The sequence below is a fragment of the Colius striatus genome, chromosome 5 (assembly GCF_028858725.1).
Source record: "Colius striatus isolate bColStr4 chromosome 5, bColStr4.1.hap1, whole genome shotgun sequence".
In the NCBI taxonomy this organism is placed as follows: domain Eukaryota; kingdom Metazoa; phylum Chordata; class Aves; order Coliiformes; family Coliidae; genus Colius; species Colius striatus.
The window spans coordinates 5844531-5869680 of NC_084763.1; the positions used below are offsets into that span (position 1 = coordinate 5844531).

The 25150-nt window shown below is 37.3% G+C and overlaps 1 protein-coding gene across 1 annotated transcript in view; it reads left to right on the forward strand.

The window, feature by feature from the left end:
* Window positions 1-25150, forward strand: part of ULK4 (unc-51 like kinase 4) — a 211081-nt gene that overhangs the window by 117879 nt on the left and 68052 nt on the right. Inside the window, exon 32 of the mRNA XM_061996793.1 lies at window positions 7071-7176. Within this exon, the coding sequence (XP_061852777.1) occupies window positions 7071-7176 (106 nt within the window). The remainder of the gene's footprint in view (window positions 1-7070; window positions 7177-25150) is intronic.

The window sequence follows — 25150 nt, forward strand, 5'->3', positions numbered from 1 at the left end:
ACACAAGTCTAACTAGTGAATATTTTGGTATGGAAATTTCTTGGTATAATGGCTGATTGCAGCTCCCAAGTGACTTCACAGTTCAAATGCCTCGCTGACACTTGAGACTCTCAAGGCATCTATGGATTTATGATACTAAATATGAAGTTAATGCTGTGATGGTGTTAATTACTTGTAGAGCTTTATTGCTTTAGAACATAGCAGCCTGAACGTTTCTGGGGTACCAAGATCTTGCTTGCTACAATGGAGTTTAATTCTGCAGGGGAAGATATGTGTATATAGCTGCTTTTCCATATTGATCAGTCTTAAGCAAACTTTTCCTTTGAGGGAGTTGGAGTGTTTTTCAGAATGAATAGCTTGAATAGTAAGGAAGCTATTTGCTTGGATACTTGATGTTTCACAGGAAACAACTTCAGAGTGTCCTCCCTGTGAAGGAGCCCAACTGTACTTCAAAGAGGAGTCTTCTCAGGCTCCCTCTGTTGACAGAATAGAAAAGCTTCCTTGACAATGAGTTCTTTCCCTAAGATTTTCAGAATCAAAAGAAAAAGCTTTGAGGTTTAGTTGGTGACAGAAATGTAGTTGCAACTCACTAGGAAGATGAAATGATGTTGCATTTAGAGGTTTACTGCTAAGTTGCTTTGCACGTCATCTGTAACACTGAATGTAAGATTTACATCATGGCTGAGTATTTTCTGTGTTGTGCTGCAAAAAAAATTGTTGTCCAAAATTTAGACAAAATGGTACATGAATTTCACTGAATGGGACCATTAGTTTCATGTTGTGGGTTACTTTGTTTTCATGAAGATGACTGTTTGATTCACTGAAAATTGACCAACAGCAGCTTTTGTGCCAATAGCTGGGATTTTTTTGGTCACATAAATACAAAGCAAGAACAAGGATGGAAAGGAGTTCCTACTTAAGATTTTGAACATTGGTAGCTTACACTATAAAAATTGTGTGAATTCTAAAAGTGTATTGATATCCTGGCATGTTTTCTGTTTTCAACACTTATAAAGTAGTATTGATGACAAGCTTTCACATGACTTCCCTCTTAATAACTGTGAGGATTTTCTACCTCTAATTCTGAACAGATTGAAGTGTTATTCCTTTTATAGAGTTTATAAATCCATGCTTGCAGATGTAGGATGTTATCCTTACCTCCATACTTAAATTTTCCTTCTTGGAATGACGTGGTTTCTTCAGCTTCCACAAATTTGAAACATGAAGTGGTCCTCTTAAAGGAGAATAAGCAGTTACCCTATTAATAAATGGTATTAAAAATACTGTTGTTGTTCACCTGTCCATTCTTTGAAGCTGTATTCTCACACGATTTGGGAATAAAATGAGATGGGAAAGGACACTGGCCTTATTTATATTTTCAGTCCTTAATGTTTCTTGTACAAAAGAAGTACTTATATGATCTTGACAGAAGCTGTTTTTCTAAAAGTAACAGATTTCATCTTTTCATTCTACAGAGGCAATGTTTTTAGAGCTCTGTTTATCTTATATGTCACCTTTCCTCCTTATCCTCTTGAGTCTGACCATTAACACTGATAAAATTGCATGTGTGTTTCCAAGATAACAAGGAGTTTGGAGAAATGAAGAGGGTATAACAACTGAGTTCCAGAATAAAAGGGAAGATTGTTAGGTGTCTGAAAATCTTAAATTAAGTACATCAAGAGAGCACACTTGTAAATTGATATGCTTGGCCAAAACAGATGTACTTCTCAGAGTATTGTGGAAGTTTGTATCACTTTCTGTTGTAGGTGAGAGAACAAAATCTAAAGCCAGCACTACTGCTTTCTCTGGTTGGTTGGTACTTGACATCCTAGGCTTTTATTAATGTCACCTTTTCTCCATCATCAGTCCTACAAAATTACTACTGTTTCACTGTCCTTGATTGACTTGGTGACTAAACACACAGATTCTCTTCCCATTACCCCAATATGCCAACAGAAATTTGTGGAACTTGCAAGACTTCTCATCATCTGTGGACTGAATATATCACTGTTGTGATACATTTGAGAAGCATTGAGCATTCCAGAAATTGATTACCAGATTAGTAGTTTCTTATTGCATGACTGTACCCAGAGGAAAATATTTGGAAACATTATCTCTGTTAGAAGTGTGCTTTTGAAGAAGGCTGACTTTTGAAAAGCAGAATAGCAAAAGACGTGACTCTGCTAACTTTGATCATCAGTAAGGAAAATAGTATTACCTTAATGTCAGAGATCCATATTTATAAGCTTTCAGTTTTCATGCATAAGGGGTCTTATGCATGAAAAGCCACAAAATGCTAAAGACCAAGTTAGCCAACTGCCTGCTTAGCTGGATTAAATTTTTTTGTTGGTAGTCTTCATCTTGTGATTTGAGGAACAAATGTGTATGCTGTAATAAATGTCCCTTGCAGAGTACATGCTAATAATACCATTTCATACAGAAGAGTTCTTCTGATGTGTCCAGAAAAGTTTCTGGTCCTGTATTTCATATATACAAAGCAATGCAGTATATCAAAATAAGCTAGGTTAAATGCAATATTAAACTGTGCTCTTGGTAGAGGTCTTTGTTATCAACAAAGCTGTGGGGTTTTTTTTGTATCTCCGACTACAGTATGCCAAAGAATCATCACACAAAAATGGAGGCTTTTAGTAAAAATAATTAAGACATGGTTCACTTACATAATTTTCCAACAGATTTAGTGTATGAAGAATCAAGCCTCTGTCTTGTTACATCCCCTTATTTACTTAACTTGCATTCGTAGGTCATATGTAAGCTTGAGGAGAGCCCCTTTAGAATTAGTCACTCTGATACTGAATGAGCAGTGGTACCGTGGTATGTAGTGGTTGTTAGATTTAATTACAGCATCTTTGTAAACGTAGCATTTAGTGCATTGTCTTCTGGATTCTTAGATACATGAGTAGGAGGCATGTATGTGAAGTCTTCCAAATGGGTAACTTATCACATTTGCTGTCCCTTTTGCTATCTAAAAAGTAATTAAAATACTGCAGTTTGCCTATGCATTTCTAAATTCTAATCCAGTTAAAGGAAGATAAATGACAGCTTTAGCCATAGTATCTTGCCAAGATTCATACTCCCAGTTTGCTAATTCACAACTTCTTACCTAAGTGGCTTTAAAAAAAAAATACTTCAGCTGATGTCCTTTGTTAATGTACAACCCTTCAAAATTAGAATGAAAAGTTTAATGGCCTAAACACAGTGCAGTCCTATTTGAAAAGCCTGATTTATCTTCAGTGGTTCCTTTTCTTATGCTAGTATTTCCTTGTTATGCCCTTGGTATTTCATAGCTGTCCTTTTTATGCACTGAAGCAATTAGTTTTGAGAAGGCTGATTCTTCAGGGTCCAGTGCTTTCCTGCCTTTCATTCACCGAAGCTGTACATTTTAATGAAGTTGTTTCATCTGTGTTGCCAAACACTAGAATTTTGCTGCTTCAATTCTAATTATCTCTGCTGGCAAATGCTATGTTTTATTAAAGCTGTCAAGTGTACTGTTCATTAAGTGTCCACAGTCTGTGGTGCTGTGCACACAAATTAGATCAGCTTTGCTCCTTGATAGATTATGAAGAAGTTAAATATTTTTATATAAACCTTGAAAATCAAGCCTAACACCAATTGGTGATTACTTGGATAAGTAAGGCATACCTGTAGCTCTTGAAAGCTATTATCCTGTTAAAATCCATCTATGATGCATATGCTAAAATTCTAGTAGTACAGCTGAGTATACTGTTTGAAAGGTTGCTTTAGAGACCATTTTCCTTCCTCAGGATATTACATTGCATCTTGAATTCTAGTTTATATAGGGTAAGATAAATTTCATTACATATGCTCTGATACAAGTAAAAGCATCAGTTTCAGTCTTTAAGTAGAGGACTGTATGGTATAATTGATCTTAATTAAAAGGAAAGATGGATTCATTTCAATTTTTCTAACCTGGTGAATGCAAAAGATTGCTGTTTTAAGCAACTACCAGCTTCTCTTATAATTGCATTTCTCAAGGGAATTTTGCCAGAAGATGTTCACTTGAAATATGTGGAGCAGTAATAGAAATATTACAATGAAAATATTTACATCAGCTCTCATTTTGGCACTTGGGGAATTTGTTTGCTTTTGTTAATTTTCTATTCTCAGTGTGTGTATCATTGTCTTCAGTAACACAAATAGTTATTCCAACTGCTTGATGTATTGTTTTCTAAGTGTACTTTAGGAGAATTAATAAGATGCTGTGATGATTGAGTAGCAGAGAAACACATTGTTTATCTTTTTAAAAGATGTTTTCCTTACCCTTCAACTATCCACGGGAAGTATCTTGAAATTTATTTTTAGTACTATGGCTTTATGGTATTGGTTACCTTAGTTTTTGAAGAATGTGGTGTTTATATTTTTCACTGTTACTTTAAAATTTATCAGGCTGTATTTTAAGTCTTCAGAGGAACAGATATTTATTGTACTCATTTTGAAATCATAAACGACATCTCAAAGTGCTATGAAAAGTCAATAGAACTTTGGGACTCTTGAATATATATTTTTTAGGGTTTGTCAAGAAACTACAGTCCTTTAAAAGGCTCTTCCTTGTTTCTTCTCCTTATGGTTGAAGGGCTGTAGTACAAACAGAAAAATTATACAGGCTGAAGTTGAATGGGAGACTGTATGTTTTACATATTGGTTTATCTGTTAATGTATTATGCTTTTTCATGTGTATTTCTTAGTATTTATGGGAAATAATAGATTGAGTGCAGAAACAGAAATTAATATTTCAAGGCAACTATCTGAGCCTGTGCCTGGCAAAACCTTTCCTTCAGTAATTACATAGAATCATCGAATGGTAGTCCAACCCCCCTGCAGAAGCAGGGTCACCTAGATCAGGTCACATAGGAACGTGTCCAGGTGGGTCTTGAAGCCCTCCAAGGAAGGAGCCTCCACAACCCCTCTGGGCAGCCTGTGCCAGGGCTCCCTCACTGAAACAGGGAAATAGTTTTTTCTTATATTTAAATGGAACTTTTTGTGTTCCAGCTTCATCCCATCACCCTTTGTCCTGTTGTTGACTACAGTAGAAAAAAGTGCTACCCCAGCCTCCTGACACCCACCCTTTAGATGTTTGTAAACGTTAATAAGATCTCCTCTTCTCCAGACTAAACAGCCCCAGTTCCTGCAGCCTTTCCTCATAAGGAACATGCTTCACTCCCCTGATCATCTTGGTGGCCCTGTGCTGGACTCTCTCCAGCAGTTCTCTGTCCCTCTTGAGCTGAGGAACTCAGAACTGGACACAGGACTCCAGATGAGGCCTCAGCAGGGCAGAGTAGAGGGGGAGCAGAACCTCCCTTGACCTGCTGTCCACACTCTTCTTGATTCATCCCAGGCTGCCATTGGCCTTCTTGGCCACGAGGGCACATTGCTGGCTCATGGTCAGTTTATTATCAATGTTTAAAGGAAAGCATTTGTTCTATTGTAGCAGAGGAGTTTCTGAAGTGGCAGTAAAGATGTGTTTCACAACATCCTGAATTTTATCCCGTTAGTCAAGAAATAAATATCAGGAGTGCTTCATTGGAGAATTTCTTGCAACCAGTCATATGATGTTTCCAGGCAGAGATTTAAATAATGTGGCTTATCTTGAATGCAGTGCTGATTACGTAGTCCTGGCCTAAGCCAAAAAGTGTCTTATAAGCTGGAGATACCACTCTGAATGGCATTCATAGGTAGACTTGAAGGGATTTCTTGGAAAAACAGTAAAATATGTCACTTGATTGCAGCTGGCTAACAGTCAAGCCAGTCTACTTCTGCACCGGCTATGGTATTTAGATGGTCAATAAGGTTATCCCAAAGGAAGTTAGATTGCTGCTCTTCTTTTCAAGCACACATTTGAGACAGAAGATCATAAATAGCTGAGCAAAGAGATACAGAAAATCAACTGGTTTTGGCCACCACTGCTCTTCCCCTGAAGGAACTTTCGGTAGCGATCCTTTGACTACATTCAAGGACTAAAATAGTTTTCATCATCTGAAATACTTCATACCAATCATCTTTCATCTTGTACAGCTTGAAATTTAAAGGTCTAGTGTCAGACGAGAAATGGATCAGAATAAATGGCATATTCTGTGGCAGTGAAGTAGATGAGTGATATCAATATATTGAGAGATTTAGGGAGAAAGGCATGGAAGTCACCTAGGTGCATGTGAGAAGTCTGCAATATGTGAGACACTACAGTTTTTTCTTAATGTTATTTTCACTTTGGATTTATATTTCAATTTGGCTTTGAATATGAAAAATGAAACAAGATATTTGCTGAACCTTCTAGGAAGATTTGAAATATGTTCAGGCTTGTATTTATATCTAGGCTCAGAAAAAGCTTACCCAGTTTTGTCTCCTTGGAAGTGACCTGAGTTATTACTCTCATTAGTGTGAACAAATTAAGACAGGATTGCACTACCCTATCCACTCTTTGCAGTTTGAGTGTGCAAGTGTCTTAACTATAACAGAGGAAAAGAAATTTCTTCCTAAATCCTGGCTCTTCCTCTCCCAGTATAGTCTGAGAAAATGGTGAAAAAAATCATTGAAGCAATCAAGCATAAGAAAGGCATCGTGAAAGTAATGCAAATCAACACAGAAATAAGTTTTTGATCTACATGTGAAATTAGTTTTATATTGGTGTGCAAACAAAGCTAACCAGATTTTATGACTTACTGTGGATTATCAAGATGAAAAGAGTGAAATTAATACCATTAATAAAAGAAACACAAAGGGAAATATTCCTGGTTCTGAATATATAGAGATTAGATTGAGACTAGGTAGAGATTGAGCTCAATGCCATTAAGAAGTCAAAGATTTTAGACCTAACTAGGAACTTTTTCAGTTCAAAAGAGCATGGGAGAAGTTTTTAGATTTCTTTCCCTGAAATGGATGTTACCTATAAAGGTATTTGACTGGTTTTCTAGCATTTTAAATGTTCAACTTTAAGGGGCTGAGAGAGTATTGCATTTGTATCACCACATTTTTGTAACCTTGCAAAGGGAAACTAGATGATTTCTTTGTTTTGTTTTCTTTCCTTGTTTTTACAGAAACACCAAGACAGTATACTTGGGAATACAATGCAAACTGTAATTGCCTTACTGCATAACGTGGTTGGTAACAAAAGCACGAACATGGTGTTACTCTTTGAAGAAGGTATGTCATCTTTTATCTTTATTCTCCTTACTATAGATGTTTCCCAGTCTGTTGTAATATCTAACACTGTGTGAAACTGTGAACTTGTGCGTGTTCATATTCTATAGCTGTTGATAAATAATGGTGTTGTAACTGAGTAGTACTCCTCATCACTTCATCTACCTCTCTTACTGATTTGATTAGAAATTTAACTTTTTGAAAACTGTTCCTCCAAGAAAATGTGTTTACAGAAAGTTTACTGACTGAAAGTCATGTTGTGCCTGTGAAAAATGGTTTTGGAAAGGGATGAGTAGAGCTCTGACCGTAAGAGTTCAGAGTACAGGCAGAGGGCCTCTGCAAGTTCTTTTTCTCATTGCTCATTGTGAAATAATAAGTTGTACAATATTCCTGCACTTCAAAAAAACCCCTAACTTCTGTTCCAGTCCAATAGTGTAGCCTTAACGATGTGGACCCCAAATTGATCATGAAGTCTTGTTCTACAAAACATTCTCTGTCTTCATTTCACTATGATTTATTATCAAAGTTCTCTTTATTTAAAAGTAAGTTCTGGTTTACAAAATGAAGAGGAAATTTCTGCTTTCTGAGATCTAGAAATTTATTTAGATGTGTACACATTGATAGCATTACTTTTGTTCATTGTTAATAAGTGAGTGACATCCAGCATTATGGATCTATACAGCTGTTTGTATTACTTGTATACCTTAGCAATTAAAGCATTCACCCAGAAAGTGGGAGAGCTGAATTCCAGGTCCTTTTCACTCTGAAGGGACTGAATGGACAATGCCCTCATTAAGGAGACAAGCTGGAACTTGACATTGTAACTGGTAACATGCTTCTGTTGTCTGTTTCAAACAGCTCCGCTCTGAAGTTACTGATGTGACAGTGGGGCCAGAAGAAAAGAAAGAGGAGGAAAATATGACTGATTTGGAGAGGGGTGGTTCATAGGGTTATGATTCTTGTTTTTTTTTTCTCAGCAAACAATATATCACAACTATATTTGCTTGGGATTTCTTGGGGTTTAGATGTATATGTTGCTTTACTCTCTTTGGGCACATCTGCTCTGCGTTGGGCAAAATTCTAAGGTTAGCACAGACCTGAGCTGCAACAGGATAGCTTGTTTAAACTGCACAATAATATGCAAAGAAGTTAGCTCTGCCTTCCTGCATAGTGAATTAAATTGCACAACTATTTAACAACATGACAAAACTGCATCCCTTCCCTAAATATCTCTTCTTCGTTGCCTCACAGAGCAAATTCTCATATATATTTTTTTATGCTGCTGGTATTATATCAGTGCTCTTTCACTTCTGCTCCAAAAATAACATGTATCTCTTCAATCATGCTAGTTTCCAAATTAAGGAAGTAGCATAGAAACATTATTAACATCTCTTATCTTTTCTTTTTGCTATGTCATAAATGATTCCAGTAATATTTTCAGACTATTAGTGATTGGATAAAACTAACTCAGGCTCACTGAACTTTAACATCCTGACTAGGAAAAACAGCACAGCAGCCAAAAATATTTTATCTCCAGTAAAATGTTCCCATCCTCATCCTTTTTTTTATTGACTAATCTTCAGAGTACTGAAAACCTGGATTTTGGCCAGTGCTTTATTGATTAAGGTCCTAATTGTTAAGTAAAGAGCTTCTGAAATTTGGTTGTGAGAATGTTATGAAGATATTGATCTTGTAATAGTAGACTCTGTGAGAGAAAAGTTATTCCATACAAATTGGAAGGCTTGGTGTCCTTTTTCGTTACCAAATGTAAATATGTAATGATCATTACAGGAAAATACCTTAAACATTCTCTACCACTACCTTTTGTACTGAGCTTGTCATTTTTTAATTGTTGTTGTGTGATGGAGAAGAATATGGTCTGGTAAAATGGAAACTAGGCTCCCTCTGTCAGAAAGGATCCTGGAGCTCAAATAGAAAAGTTGGAGGTGAGTAAGCAGCATGCCCTTGCAACAGTAAAGACAGAAGAGAGCTGTGATAACCAAGAATAACTGGAAGGTTGAGAAAGGTGACTATTCTCCTCTATTTGTCCTCCTGAGATTTTCTAGACACTATATTCTAGATGAAAAGTTTGACAGAAACAAGTCTAGCAGAGGAGGGCAACCAAGATGTTTAGGAGACTAGACCACACTGTGTGTATTTCCAGCCTCTGTTTGTACCATTGCATAAATTTATTCCTTCACAGGTACAAAGTTTTGTATTTGCCTTTGTTAAACTTTAAGAAGTTTCTGGCAGTCCATTTTTTGAGCTCTTCAGCTTCATGAGCTCTTTCTGAATGTTCACACAGCCCTTGAGCACGTCAACTGCTTGTCTCATTTCCATGTCATCTGCAAACTTGCTGAAGGTGCATGTTATTCTGTTCTATTAACACTCTGTGTCCATGTTGTTAATGAAAGCATTCAATATTCATGAGCTATTCTGCTGTCTTAAAGAGGGCTGAAGACAACAGAGCATTGTGGGTCAAAAAGTATGAGGGTTGAAAACCCAGAATACTTGCTAAACACTGTAAGACACTCAGGGGATCAGTCCTGTCAGGTTTTTTTGTTTCCAAGAGTCCAGACATTAGCAATGAGGATTTCTTTCTGATTCCATGTGTTCCTTTCTTCAGCTGCCAAGAATCAGTGTTTTTGCAGACAGATCATTTAGAGACCCTTGTCACTGTTTCCTTTTGTGCCTGTTAGCCTTCAGAACTCTCTCCTGCGCAAAGAAAGGACTTGTATTAGGTGATGGAGATTTTCTTTTTTAATGGGTTGCAGCTTACATGTTGAACTTTCCCCTTTCTCAAGGCAATCTTGCATGACTGCTCTAGCTTCATTACTAGTTGTGTGGTTTTCTGTAATAACAACGATGCAGTTGTGCATTTCAGCAACTTGTATGGTTGATTGCCAAGCATTAATTTTTCTCTCCCCTGAACTATGTGCTTTTGTGTGACAATGTCAGACATGTAATGGTAACCACTTGTAGTATTTAAAGGTGAAATGGAGAATAACATATGCAGCTGAAGTCACAGAGGGAATTTAAAGTGGCCTGTACCTGTGTTATCAGCTATTAAACATTTGTACTGTTAACATTAATGACAATTTCCTCTTGATAATCAGAAGAGAACAATATGATTCAGTTTAATTACTGCAACTGGAATTCAGTAGGAAGACTGGGATTAGAATGGGGTCTCTTATGAATAGTTGAGATGCTAAAAGACCAAGACAATGGTGGTCATTTTTTCAAGTAGTTGCTACAAATTAAAGGTAGAAAATGTTAAATCATCTTAATTGTCTGTAGTTTGAGCTTTTAAATGCTGAGTCCTGTTTATCCCTAGGTTGTATTCAAAGGCAAGGAAACATCTCATTCTAACTGTTGCATCAAATGCATTTTGTTTATAGGAAGAGTTTGGACATACATTAGAATGTAGAGAAATGTGTTTCAAGGGCATCAGCTGCATCATCAGTATCCTCATTCTGAAGAAATGAACCAAATAGGTTTTTGGAAAATAGATCTTATAGGCTGCAATGAATAACTTGATAGTCTGTCTGCAGCTATTTATTCCTGATAATGTCTCAGAGATACTACATTCATATAAATGGCTATTTTCAGTGTGTATAAAAAGTCATTCCAATTCTGTCTTTAGGAGAAGTTTTCTTTGTAGTTCATAGCTGATCTAGTAAATTGTTTTCAGACAAACAGAACTGCAGTATTACCCTACAAATGAATGCTTTTTTAGCCTTTTTAGAATCTCATTATGCTCTGTAAATGGTCTATCAATTTATTTTCATCCTGGATTTGCAAAGAGGAGATTTATATATAAAAGTTCAATGCAGTCAAGCTGAATTGAATGACCTTTTTCAGCCTTTGCTGCTGTGATCTTGTGTGTGACTTCTGCCTTGCAGTGTAAGCAGAGGTGTTTGCATGTTTAAAAACAGTTTCCATTATATGGTACAGCAAATCCTAACATTTATTTCTTTTGTGCAAAATGTTATTGAATCTCAGGAACTAAAATGAAAGTGAAATTGTTTGGTTTAGAACAATAAAAGTAGCCCTTGAGGCATGAAAAATGCAACAGCTATTAGTAATACATGGTACTTCAAGCAGTTTGTGTAAAAACTGACATTCCCAAGGAAAGACCTTTGTGGAAAGGTAGAACGGTAGCTACAGCAGTTGTTATCTTCAATATCATACTAGGAAGGCATGCTAGGTTCTTAAAGCAGGGATAACTATTAAAAAGGAATAGATCTGCAATAAACTCTCTAGTCAGATCACAATAACTCATTTACATCTCTTGAAAGAAAGTTCAACCTTCATGGGTGAGGTATCCTTATCTATCTTGTGGTCCACTGCTTTTAGTTAAATGTCAAGAGATTAATTAGATTTCAAATGTCTCTGTGTTTTTTTTTTTTTATTGCTAGAGGTTGTTAAATATTGCAAATCCAAAAAGTGGTACTAGTGAGACCAACATCCACCTTTAACCTTTTTCTTGAAGAAAAAGAAAGAAAAAGTGTGTTGGTTGTTTACGTATCGTCATGTTAAGGATCTGTGTGTGTAAATGACAAAGAATTCTAAGGTCTCTAGGTAGACTTCAAAGGTTTTTAACTTACCTAAATCTTTGGAGGATATTCTTCCACCTCTCACTTCCTCACAGGTAATTGTATTTTAGCTTCAGTCTCCAGAAGACTCTTGATTATGCTGCCCATAGCACATGTTTGCAGAACAGCTTCTAGCTTCCTGGCCAGTTCTGTCTCACCTGCTAAATCATCAGTGTTCATGAAATTAGGTGGTTGACTACACTACCTTGGCAACTAGATCCCTGCTGCACCACCTATGCAGTAGTATGAACTACTGTACAACTGTAGTGTTGCTTTGACGTTGCGTGGGGCTTTGATTTTAGGAATACAAAGGAGTTATTGGAGCTGCTGCCTTCAGAGTTGCATGATTTTCTTCCAAGATGGGATAAACTAAGACCGCGATCAGGATGAGGACCGTGGGTTAGTCCTAGTGGCAAGGGAAAGGCAGTAGTTATAAAATACTATAGAATATATTAAGGAAACTAACATGTCCTAAACAAACAAGCAAAACCCCATAACCAAATAAAAAGCAGAAGAAGTGGAGAAATCATGTGCACGTTCAGACTGGTTCTAAATACATTTGCTTATTCTGTAGTAGCCCCTATTTATTTCTAGGAGGCAGGAGTTCTCTGCAAGGGTGAGTGCAAGAAAGGAATATTTGTTTAGAGACTGAAGGCAGAAAATGTGTTGTTTCATGGTGGTGCTTCATACAAACCTCCTTATTGTACATCATAGTATGTACAGATGCAACATACTGTGATTCTGGATGGAAAGATTGGCAGGGAGAGGAAGTCAGAGAAGTCAATATAAGTAAGAATGTAACAACAGTTTTTCTGGGTTTAATCAATATTTAGAAACAAAATACTCGAAGTTAAATAAATGTCAAGTAAGAATTTATTTCAAACTGTAGAAAATAAATGCAGACAGACGTGTGTCATCCTATCTGAGGACCTGCAGATGTTGCTTCTGGATCATTTGAATGTTGTGGGGAAAGTCACCCTGTTAGGAGATGTACACCTTACAGCTTCTGCTGTGAGGGACGTAAGCCTTTTGCAACTCTCTACCAGTGCTGTAGTAGTTCAGCTCTTGAGCACAGAGATGTCTCTGTGAACATCTAAAGATAGCAGTCGTGTGTCACTATGTTTATTTGACTTACAGCTTATGTGAGAAGTCATTGTGGTTGAGTCTGAAGAAGTATCTTCTATGATGTTATGAAGTTCAGAATGTTTTTAGAGTGTATTAAGGCATGTTTTTCTGACCTAAAATGCCAGTCACTCAGGTGGAAGTGTGTAAATTCATATGGGTAAACTCAGAAGTCTGGTATCATAAAAGATAAGTGGGAATCATGTCAAAATAGCATGGTAGCAGGGAAGTCTTTGAGGAAAAAATAACCTGTGTCATCCTGTGATATTCAACAATACAGCCATCTAAAAAGGATGAAAATAGAAACAGTAATTGCTGTGAGAAACATTCAAGTAGAACCAAGCCTGTTGTTGTTGAGAGCCGTACCCATAAGGCACAAAATGTCACAGCATGCTTGCTAAGACTTCAAAGGATAAAATAAGTTAATAAAGACTCAACAAGTTGTAACATCTTGTCTCCCTAGTGCTGTACTGTAAAAGAGGACTGGCCTTTTCTGTGGCTGGAGTAGGCTTCCTGATACTATCTCTGTGGCTGGCCAAGTAGCATATTTTGTGGCATAGCTATCTGCTTAAACTACCTAACAAGATACCCTGTTTTAACACCTAATGAATAGAAGAGAAAGGAATACTAACACAAAACATTCAATACCTTTTTATTCTATGTTTTTTTAGTCTGAGAGGCTCTATGCAGAAATCTGATGATATGACTGATCAACTTAGTTGAATGAGAGGAAGTTAGTTAAATAAATACAGCAATTTCTAAACTTAGCCTGTCTTTGTATTTGTAGTATGCCAAGCATAACAGACATTTTTTTTATGCCTATCCACTTCTTAGACAAACAGAGACTTCAGTTTTTGACTGAGTGATGATGCTGATAATATTTGGAAGCAAAAAACTCACTTGAAAGATGAAATTTTCATGTTAAAATGTAAGGCATCAGTTTTCTCTCTGAGAACGTGGATATCTGAAGGTTTCCTGATGCAAACTCTGGATTGTGAAAAAGGAAAAAGAAGGGAAAAAGTCTTCAAAGCCTCATGCTCCTTCTTACTCACTTAGCTGTAAAAATGATACTTAATTCCTCTCTCCTAGAGATTGTCATCTTTGCATTTGCTCTAGGTACTGCTTTTCCTGCAGCATTATCATTTGACTTTATGCTAGTGCTTCCGTGAAGTGCAACTCAAATCATATGTATTTACACTAGTGGATTTGATCAGTTTGAGAGAAAATGGATAACTAGGTAAAACTGTAGCTATTGCATTAACTAGTAGCAAACTACTGATGACAAACTACAGAAGTTGTTACAGATGATAAATACAAATACCATTGTGATGATGCCTCTGTGTAGCTTGTCAGATATAATTAGTAAATAATATCTATTAAGGGATGAAATAAAAAATGTACCTATATATTTGAAAAGAGACCTATTTTGAAGGCAGTTATGATGCCATAAGTTGCAGAGCCATCATATATTTTCTGTTTACCTCTTAAAACAATATGAAAGCAATGTATCACTGCCAATTTGAGGTTGCAAAGGTGTACAAAGCACTGCAGACAAAATTAAACTACATCAGTCATGGCTGTGTCATAGGTAGTCTTCAGAAGCACTTATTTGATCCTACTGAAAGAAGTTTGTTTTGTCAGTTGCTAAAAACAAGCACCATTTTTTTTGCAGGTTCACATCTATATAGTGGACAGATAAATGGAGTCTGAGGTGTTTCACTGGTTTAGAGAAGGATTTCGGGTTTTTTGTTTGTTTTAGACGTTTTCAGTGGTTGTTGTAGCTCCCAAACAGCCAGATATTTTCCTCTTCTAAGTGACTTTGAGGAAAACTGTGGACTGAACGAGTGCATTCATCTCAAAATCATTTGCTTAAGCTATTTGTGGGCACCTGAAATATTTTTCTCCTTAAGGCAGAAAGGATGTTGTATCGTAATAGAGAAACTGAAGTTATTTATCTTTTTAAAGCCTTTTGAAAGTTCCAATGTATAAACAGATATGAGGTTGTAATCTCTTACTTGAGGCTTTTCCTGTGATCTTCTGATTTTACCACCTAAATATTTTTGTGTTTATACCTAGTGTGTGTAGTTTGATGTTTTCTTATTCTATTCAGGATCTAATTTTATAACATTGTTTCATTTAGATTTTCCCAAACACTGAAAGTTATATTTTTTATGAGCATTTTGTTACTGAAGAGTTCATTTCTATAGGTAAATTTCTTTTGAAGTCTAAAGCCATAGATCTATGTCTACATGTGTGTTTTTCACCATCTTGAGACACGATAAATTCAGATGACTGTCATCTTGTTCAAGTTTAGTCACGTTACCACTCCTTAACTGTTGGAGTTTTCGTACAGTGTTTGGTCAATGCCTTGTAGATTTGATATGATAACTGCTTATTTATAATATGTATTTATACCCATGAGTATTTACATTTTATAGCAGTATGTCTGCACTTTGTAAATTTTTTTTGCACAAACTTATCTGTCCATCCTGAAAAAAAATAGTCCTATTTTAACTTATCTTTCCTAATTGACCCAAGATTATATTTATGTAGAAAGGGTTTATGCAGAGAGACATATCAGCAAAGACATGTGCTTGAGCACATGTGGAGGGTTTCCTATCAGAGTTTTAAGCAAGTCAGTGCAACTTTTCATTTAATAAAGCCCTAACTCAATAAATGTTGGGGGAGGATGGGTTGTTTCATAAATAGGATTTAAAGGTTTCTATCAATGTGTCCACATTGTTAGAAGATATTCCATCAACTAGCTGTTCCCCCTTTTTGATTAAGGAAAAATACATATGCTTCCCTTTGAATTTTTAAGATGAATAGAGGAAGAAATAGGATATCTTAATCAAATCTAAAGCTCTTTTCTGTCTTTTAGGAGATTGTAAAAAATGTGAAGGTTTTTTTTTCTCTTTACCACCCACCTTTTGCAAAGACAAAGGAAAAAAGTATGGAAACTTCTTACATGCATCCATTTAGTTTCAACTTGTCTTTTCTTTCCTAAGGCCCATTCTTTCTTTGCTTATCATGTTGCAAGTTGCTTGCTCAAAAATCCCTCGTGCCTATTCCAGAGAGACTGGGAAAAAAACTGGCAAAATGTTATCAATGGATTTATTCACACTTTTGAAAGATTGTATTTCCTAGTTAACATGTTTGAATTGTGCAATATAGATTTTTAGCCAGTGGTGCAGACATGAAATATGGCTTATTTCCCTGTATGACAACAAAAATACCGTTACTAAATATTTTGTATGAAGATTGAAAAAACAGTAAAATTACCAATGATGGCTCAACATCCTTCCAGTTCATATTTTTGCTGAATAAACACAGGCAGAAATTGGATGTTTTGATCTCACCACCCTACACAAAATGACTTGAAGTGTGAGTTTATGCCATTATTTATCTTACAAGGAAAACGTACTCAAACTGTTACTTACTATGCACTTCCTTCAGAAATTACACTGAATGTTGTGTTCAGAGAGCATGTGGTTCAAACAGCAACACAAGAAGATGAATTTAGAGGCAGCATCTTGTCTGTGCTATGAGGAAAAGTCATAAGCAAGATACCATAGGCAGAATAAGGCAAATACCATAACAGAAGGAACTGGTTGTTGTAAAAACCAAAGGAGTTAGGGGCTTTCACAGAAGATATGGAAAGAAAAACATTGCTTACAAGATTTTACCTTCCAAGGCTATGGGTCAGGCAGTCACTCAGACGGAGTCTGCATAGTTAGAGGATCATCCTGGATACAGAGACAGTCAGCCTGGACTCAGTGCAAGAACTGACTGGGGGTCTGCCCAGCCTCCTGCAAAACCGCCTGTGTTCATGAAAGGCATGCATACAGTCATGCTTGAACCAGCTACAGTATCATGTAGAGAAGGCAGTAACTGACAACTCCTAGCAATAACCTCCTCATTCAGTTCCAGTAAGTTGGCCAATGTTGGTGCTGCCTGTGATAGTCTGCTAAGGCTAAATTGTAGCCTGCCATCCTAGTTCAGTGCAGTTCTGGCAGGCCAAGTCATGCCAAATGTTTTGATTTCTACTTGCTGTGAAATTACTTGTCTTAAAAAATTAATTCTGTACATCTCATAACTGATGTCTGCTTGCTGCAGCTTCTCTCCAGTTCTTGCATAATTTGTTGACAGTCCAGTTTTACAGATGCTAGTTCCTTTAGCCTTCCATTCAGAGCTGCTTTTACTTGACATAGATCCAGACTTCACTTTTTGTAGCCTCTTTCCAAACCCTCCCTCCCTTTAAGCATAATCTTTTTTAAGCCTAGTCACTTTTCTCTTTCTGAAAATATTGAACAAAGGCAAAGGACAGGCCTAGTTTACAGGTAACAACTGCATACTGGTGTGCATAAAGTGTGCTCTCCTGTACTGAAACTCATTGAGCAGCACTAAAGCCATTGGACATACTAGCTTTCTTTCTGAACCAGGTAAGTGTTTCTTCACATAAGTAGAGGGAAACCCTGTGCTCTGATGCCACCCTTCTGTAGGATATCTATTACAGTCTTGAGTCCTAGATGGAAGCAGTGAACTGTGTTGAATCTGTTGCAGAGCATATTATCTTAGGAAATCCTGGGGATATTACTTTATTGTTTCAAGCTACTGTTAAGTTTTATCATCCTTGATGTTTGTCTCTTCACTTGAAGCAACATTGAGAAGGAACAAAGAAACATGAATCCTCCTTTGCAAGCTTCCCCTTTCCCCCTCAGCACCGTTTATCATGTTAAACAAATTGACTGAACTTAATTTCTTTGCCTGGTCTTGCTCTCTAGAATCAGTGGACTGGGCATTAACAGGCTGGAAAGGGAATGTAGATGAATCGTGGTAGTGCCCAAGGCACGTGAAAAGTCAGGGATGAAGCACAGTGTGGGACAGGGTAATGGAGACTCTGTATGGAAAAAAGTTGGTAAAGTTACTGGGGCATCATAGTCCATTAATGCCTAATAAACACTTGTGCCTGTCAGAGCAGACGTGGTAGAGAAAAAGGAAAAGGTACTGTCATGGTTTAACCCTGCCTGGCAACAAAGCACAACACAGCTGTTCACCAATGCCCACCCAGTCTGGGAGCAGTGGCTGCCCTGCTGACATCCCCTAAAGTTTAATTGCTGAGCGTTACATCATATGCAGTATCCCTTTGGCCAGCTGGGATTAGCTGGTCCAGCTGTGTCCTCTCCCAACTCTTTGTACACTTTCGACTTGCTCCATGGCAGAGTGGTGTGAGGAGTAGAAAAGACTTTGACACTGTATAAGTGCTTCTCAAAAGTAATTACAATGTCTGTGTTCTACAAACACTATTTTCAGCACAAATCCAAAACATAGCCCCATAGTAGCTACTGTGAAGAAGCTTAACTCTATCCCAGCCAAAACCAGCACAGGGACTACAAGCTAGGGTTTGCATACTGTTTCTTTTGCTGTTTTGTTGCATGTCTTTTACAGGACACACACTTTAAAAAATCATGACTCTAAATCCCTCTCTTCTGTGGTGTCCATCTGACTGTACATATATCAGTGTTCTTCAACTTCTTTTTCACTCTTAAAGAAATTAGTTGCCTTTGAGGAATGCAGAATCCTGATTCTTCTTAAAGCATCAGATCCACAGCAGGATCCAGTTCAGCTTCTTATTCAGGAGGGTGGTATAGTTCACTGGTTTTGTTTCAAACTTGGGTAGCTTGGGCCAAGATGGTCCATTGACTGTTATTGCATATGATCTCTTTCCAGTGCTTACACAGAAATTGCCCCAAGAGTCTGAGACAATATTTTACTGAATTCCCAGGCTCCACTACTCTCTGCAACTGCTGCCTGCATAAAAAACATATACAGGCCTACCCCAACCCAGTGCCAGTAGACCCATGCTCCTATTGTGTGGGTCCTGCCGAGATAGGGGACATGGAATGTAGGACACAGCATTGAAACACAGGCTGACAGTTCTTGCAGAGCTAGGACTGCCTCTTGGTTAAATAAGCTTAGCCATAGTACAAGCTGATGGAGCTCAGTGCAGCCAATTGAAGCCAAGATAGTTGGGATCAGGTAGCTGTGCTGTCACAAAATGAGAGTCTGTTCGTCTAGATAGTACTAGTGATGAGTATTAGGTACTTTTGGTACAGCCTGAGGTGACAGCATGATCACAGTGTGGTGGGTTCCAGCTTGAAAATCCCAGGGGTAAGGCTGAAACTCATGTAGAGGTCAAAGTAGAACAAACATCCATGCAAACAAAGCAAGGCATAAGCCTTAGACATTTCATAATAAGAATAATAATATCTGAGGTGAGAAGTCTGTGGTGTTAGATTTTAGAGATCTAATCAGATGTGGCATTATTGGTATGGCCAGGTGACAGCAAATTAGAGAGTCTGCTGGTTATCCTGATGCTTATTTGGAAAACAATTGACCTAGCAGAGTGGGATTAAGGCTGCACAATTTAATCTGGTCATAGCTGAAAACCCAGATTCGCTGTCATGTAATGTCTTGACCTCAGTTTAAGCCCTTTGATCGTGGAAGTTTAAATACACTAAAGCCACCTTGGACAGTTGCAATTACTGGTTGCCAGCTTTCATTTCTGTTGTAAATTTAATGCATGAATATCAGGGGGACATCCCTGGAGCCTGTGGCATAGATTCAATGTTGTTTTAATAACCAGCAGCAAATTCTGCTTAGTTATCACTCTAGCCTTTGCTTTTGTTTTTTGGTCTAGTTGTAACAATTGTAAGTCTGTTACTTGCAAATCCAACAATTTGTAAGTTTTGATCTGATGGAAGACTGATGCAAATAGACCAAGAGGAGTGGGAATAAATATTTAATGTCATTTCTTACAGAGCATGACTTTTCAGTAGGGAAATGTATACAGTTTTTACCTTTTTTCTTTGAATATATGTAGGAACAGGAGTCAACTGTTTTATTTCTGCAATTTAAAGCTGAAAACTTCAGAGGATTTTCTGAAGTCAAGGTTCATTGGTCCCTATCACTTTTAGTCCAGGGACTCTTGAAGGCCTAGCTAGAGCAATTAGTGCTGGTACCATTATTCAAAGCTATTGAATGCTGTCAGTTTGTAACAACGGTTTAGGGCTTTATCTGCATTCTGAGGCTGTTCATATCTGATCTGTACAGGTTTTGTCAGAAAGGCAGCTCTCAAAGTTTGAATGCAGTCTCTCAAGGATTTTGTTAGAAGAGAAAGTTGATGCCAAAGCAGAAGCATGCTTAGATATTTGAGGCTGATAAACAGGATTTAATCTAGTGTGACAGGAAGTCTATTATTAAAATAGCCATTTTTTTAGAAGAGTTTCCAGTTCTAAATTAAGCCCAGGATATAAATTCCCTTGTATTTTATCACATGGTAATTGTTGCAGGCTTGATCTCTCTGAGCAGTAAATCAAGAGTCTTTATTGAATCTTTACTGACTCTGAAGCTTGCTGAAAGTAAGAAATTCTTAATCTAACAAAAATAACAGATTTCGATCTAGGGAAGAACTTTTTTTCTAGCTTTTGACCTTAATTTGGGGTGTTAACGAAACCTTTGTTTTTCCAAAAGACCTACACTATATATTAATTTGTAACATCCAAGCAGAGGTTCTTCCATGTATCTGTGAAGCAAAAACCACTAAAAGCTTAGGCTAGTTATAAAGGGGGTTTTAAAGACTATTGCCTCTCAGAGTAAAGTGTCCTGTTAGGTATTCTTGTTCCTCATGCAGGTCATTAAAACCTGCTGTTCAGAAAATCTCCTAAGCATTATCAAACTTCCCTCTGACAAACCCAAGAGATTTTATTTTACTTGACACTTTGTAAGTGGTGAAATAGGTGTATAAGGATCTGACTTGGAATACAGCCCACTGTGGAATTACTATGCTCTGTAAAAAAATAGACTATGAGCTGTAATGCATCTCTGATGTCTGGAAAAATATCTGACTGAAAAGCTGGTATGGAATTTGCTTAATGACAGCCAAGAGACTCAATCCAGATAACACGATTTTATCTTACTACAGTCTTGGTTTTGGGGTTTTTTTGGAGGATGTAAGGTTGTGCTTGTAAATATGGCACAATTGACATATTGAAAGACTGTATCAACAAGAATGCAAGTTGGTCATTTAATATATGCACAATAGGTGACAGAAATATCTGAAATGCATACCTTGTGAGATATTACCCCCACCTGCATCCCTTCACAGGTCTTACAGCTAGAAGGATCATTTGAGTATGAGAATCTGCTTCAAGCAAAATCATCAAGGTCAATATAAGCTACTCAGCTGAATAGTTTAAAGCAGCCTAGTACAACTTGTCAGGGGAGACTAGAGAGTATTCACATCCTCTGTCTTTCCCACACACACATAATTGTAGGGGTAATAACCTCCAACAATTGATCACTAGCAAACACCTGGGAAGAACTAGTGTTTGCTGTCAACAAAGCTGTTTACAAAATGAACAGCCTTAGCATTGTACTCTACTGTATTGTCAGTTACCTCCTGGGATGATAGCACTCAATTTTACATGCATCAAGGGCTTTATCCTCCCCACATAACAAAAAAGCAGCCTGTTTGTGATGTACATAACATATGCGTTAGGGAAAGAACTGGCAGGAAATCCTAGGACTCTCCTAGGTACTGAATTCCATGTCTGAAGAGTAAAAGTTTAATTTGAATACATAGTTTTAAAAGAAATGTTTATTTTATGTCTAGTCTCACAAACTGCCTGATACAAGCATTTAAAGTTTGTGTGTACATCTTCCGTGGATCCTACCTGTCATTTATCTTTCTGTAGCAAAAGTCCCATTACTATAAGCTACTCAGAAAATAAAACAAGCAGATAGCATTTCTAGAGACTGATCCCAACAACATGGTATCCAAGTAAATCAAACCTGACTGATAGAATGAGACACTATTAATGTCTTATCAACACTGTGGATAGATCCTCTGAACATCATGACAGTCCATAGTTACGTAGTTTTAGTTCATATGAATTTTGGATTCTTTTTTTCCAGTGGAACTGGACAGCATTTAGATGTTCTTATAGTTTGGGGGTTTTTAAAGAAAGCTGCCTTCTGATTCATCATTCTATCCATGTTAAACAGATTTGTGTTCATTTTCAATGAGTTATGCTGCTAGGAATGAGGACCATCTCGGTAAATCCTGTCTAGAACTAAATCCCCTGCCTTCCAGACTTTGATTTTCTCTGCTCATGTGTGCTGTGAACTTAGTTTCCAACAGCTTGGATATCTTTTCTGAATTAATTACAGTTTGGTTGAGTCAGTCTGACACAAAAACTGGAATTCAGTTGAAATTTTGTCACAGAAACCTTAATGAGATTCTAAGATGGGAAACTCCTCTTTCTTCTTTTAAATATCTTTTTCATTTTCAATAGCAGCAGCAAATCAGGAATTCCCAAAGGACCAGTGATTATCCTTCAGAAATACTCCTGTGTATGTCTTTCTAACCACATCTTTACATATAAAACAACCACTGCCTAGCCTAGTTGGTGTACTTCGTATTTTACTACTTTTTGTACTGATCAGTCAGGCACATTCAACATGTGATTTTGTTGTTCCTGAATTGTTCAACTTGCATTTTTACTCTCTTCTATTACACTCAAATACTTTTTTAATGAGAGAATCCACTTGGTTTTCTGTCTTTCAATGGCCTGTTCTATACATCTGGTGATCTTAATCACCTGCCTTTTTGTTCCATAGATTAAACTTTAGAAGAAAGTGGAGTTCTGTATTGGCAGGTTTCTCTTTGGTTGAGACGAGTTTTACATGGTCCCTCAGGGAGTCATCAGTCCTGTGCTATTTCTTCACAAGTGAAAGATGCTACCTATAAACTGCCTTCTAACAATAACCACTAAGTGTTGCCAGTCCTGAAAAAGTGAGGTAGAGCCGTGTCATGACTCAAAGCAGAAAAATCTTGCCACTGAGAGGGTCAGGTCTGTAATCCTCTCAGACCTCCACACTCAAGATAATATAGTACTTCTCATTCTACTTTCAACCTAGTTATAGTAAAGATGATAACTGGCTTTTCTTTCCTGCTTGTTATAATCCTTACAGCATCCGTTTTCCTGGGTATGAGGGCAGGACTGCCTGCTCAGGCACCGTTGTTGGATGCTCTACCTTGTGTGTAGAAAAAGCTGGGCCACAGGCTCTTCCCCCAAAGGGAAGCTCTGGAGAGCCTTGACCACTGCAGTGTGGCAGATTCAAATGAGATTTTTGCTTCTCAAACCTAGTAATTCTTTATTCAGTCCCAGCATGTGCAGTCACTGTCCTGGTACTGGAAATAGACTATCCCTTATGTGCAAAATTTTCTTCTTTAGATGCTATTAATTTTTAAGATCAGAATAGAAAACAGTTTTCAGGGCAGCAGGTCATGCAATTGGTCTATTTAACAGCCCTTTAATTTTGTTTTTGCTTGTTCTGACATTCAGAACTCACTGCATCTTGAAATCAGTGGCCATGTAATTTTTGATCCTAGTTTATTCTTCCCTCAGCAGTATTATAGTACTAACACAAATAGTTTCTAAAACATAAATGATAACAAATAATAAACACAGATAACAATGAAAGCAACGTGCCTCTTCTAAAAATGCCATTATCCTAGAAATACCATTTGGGTTCTGTTGCCTGTTTTCAGTTGTGCAAGACAGGAAACAGTGAGTAGTAGGGCTGTGATGCAAAGAACACAAATTGAATCCCATTTTTGTATAGGTAAATAAGGTTTTATAACGAATCTTTATGACATGATGGATTATCTTAGGTGCTCAAGTACTGAGGAGCTAATCCCTGGCTCCAGTTCTGTGATTCTTCTTAGCAATATTTTTGTGGTCTATCATTACCATGAAAAAGACTATGCAATATGTTTTCTAGTTAGTCTGGCAGTATAATTGATAGTTCCCATATGTAACAACATATAATTGTTATCTGGAGTGGTTTTAAAGGAGGGAAACAACAAACCCAAGCGGGTCTACTCTAAGTAAAAGCAAAAGGAAATATCTAGTGAATATATTTTTGGTAATATCCCTGGGGAATCAGTTGTGTAGGCGTGATACAAATGGGAAAACAGCTCTCCAGAGAGCAGTGTGTAGAAAGGAACAAAGAGAAAGCTTTTTGCCGGGCTGAGGGTTTTGCTGCTGGCTGTTTGGCTGCGCGGTGCCATTGTTCAGAGGAAGTGCACCTGCTCTAACATTTTCTTCGTCTGGAAGCAGAGAGGTTTGTTGAATGCTCTAATTGCTGGTAGGCATGAAAGGATTGCCTAGAAGATTGCTTCCTAGGCTGTCCTTTGATGTTTCATATGATTTGGAAGCAAAGATTTCTTTTCCTTTATCCATCTTGCTAATAGGTGAGAATAAAATATCTCCTCTCAGCTTTCATTCCAGAAGGTATCATGGCACATTCTGTCCGATTAGCTGTATCATGGGCCAAAAGACTCCTTTTATCTTTTGAAAAGATTTGTAAAACACAAGCATAGTCATCACAGCCCACATTCATAAAGCACTGTTAGCGACATGTTCAGTTCATTGCAGGGGTCTCGAGGCAGGAGAGATGCTCTGCTGTGAACATTGGGATTGTCAAGTGCTGTAAAACTGTGGCTAGGAGTTTTGGATGCAATCCTTCCTGTTTAATTCCAGTTATGTTAATTTATAAACACAATTTTAACGCAAAGTCCAAGTTTTTTCTTTTTTTTTCCTGCAAAATTTCCATAGCAGAGAACTGCATTGAGGCTTGGTGTTTTGAAGACTATTCTACAAATGCGTACAAGGCATGACCACTGTACCTTGAACCATGTAAGCCTTACCTGCAGCTATAAACAATAGGAAGTGATATAATTTGTTTGCTGAAACTTTCAATACAGTAATTAAAAATGTAATAAGTTAAATGATACATTTGTACTTTATTCTCTTGAGAAGAAATGTCTTATTTATTTATGAAAGAAATTATAGAATCATGGAGTCGTTATGGTTACAAAAGATCTTTAAGATCGAATCCAACCACTACTCACACTGCCAAGCCCAGCACCAAACTAAACTATATCCCTGTGATACTTTAACTCCTGTAAACTGTCACTAACACCTCATCTTGAGAAAGTGGACTATTGGCAACATACTGGGAAGTACCAGGATACTTAAAAATATGTAGCTTTTCTCAGTAGAAGAATCCTTCTCAATTTAATTTGGTATCTCTCTATGATATAGAACTCATATTCAGATCCACCATTCAAAGTTCAGGACAGCATGGGGTGTGCCTTTTGAGTCAGAGCCTATTTTGCTTTGTAATGAGAA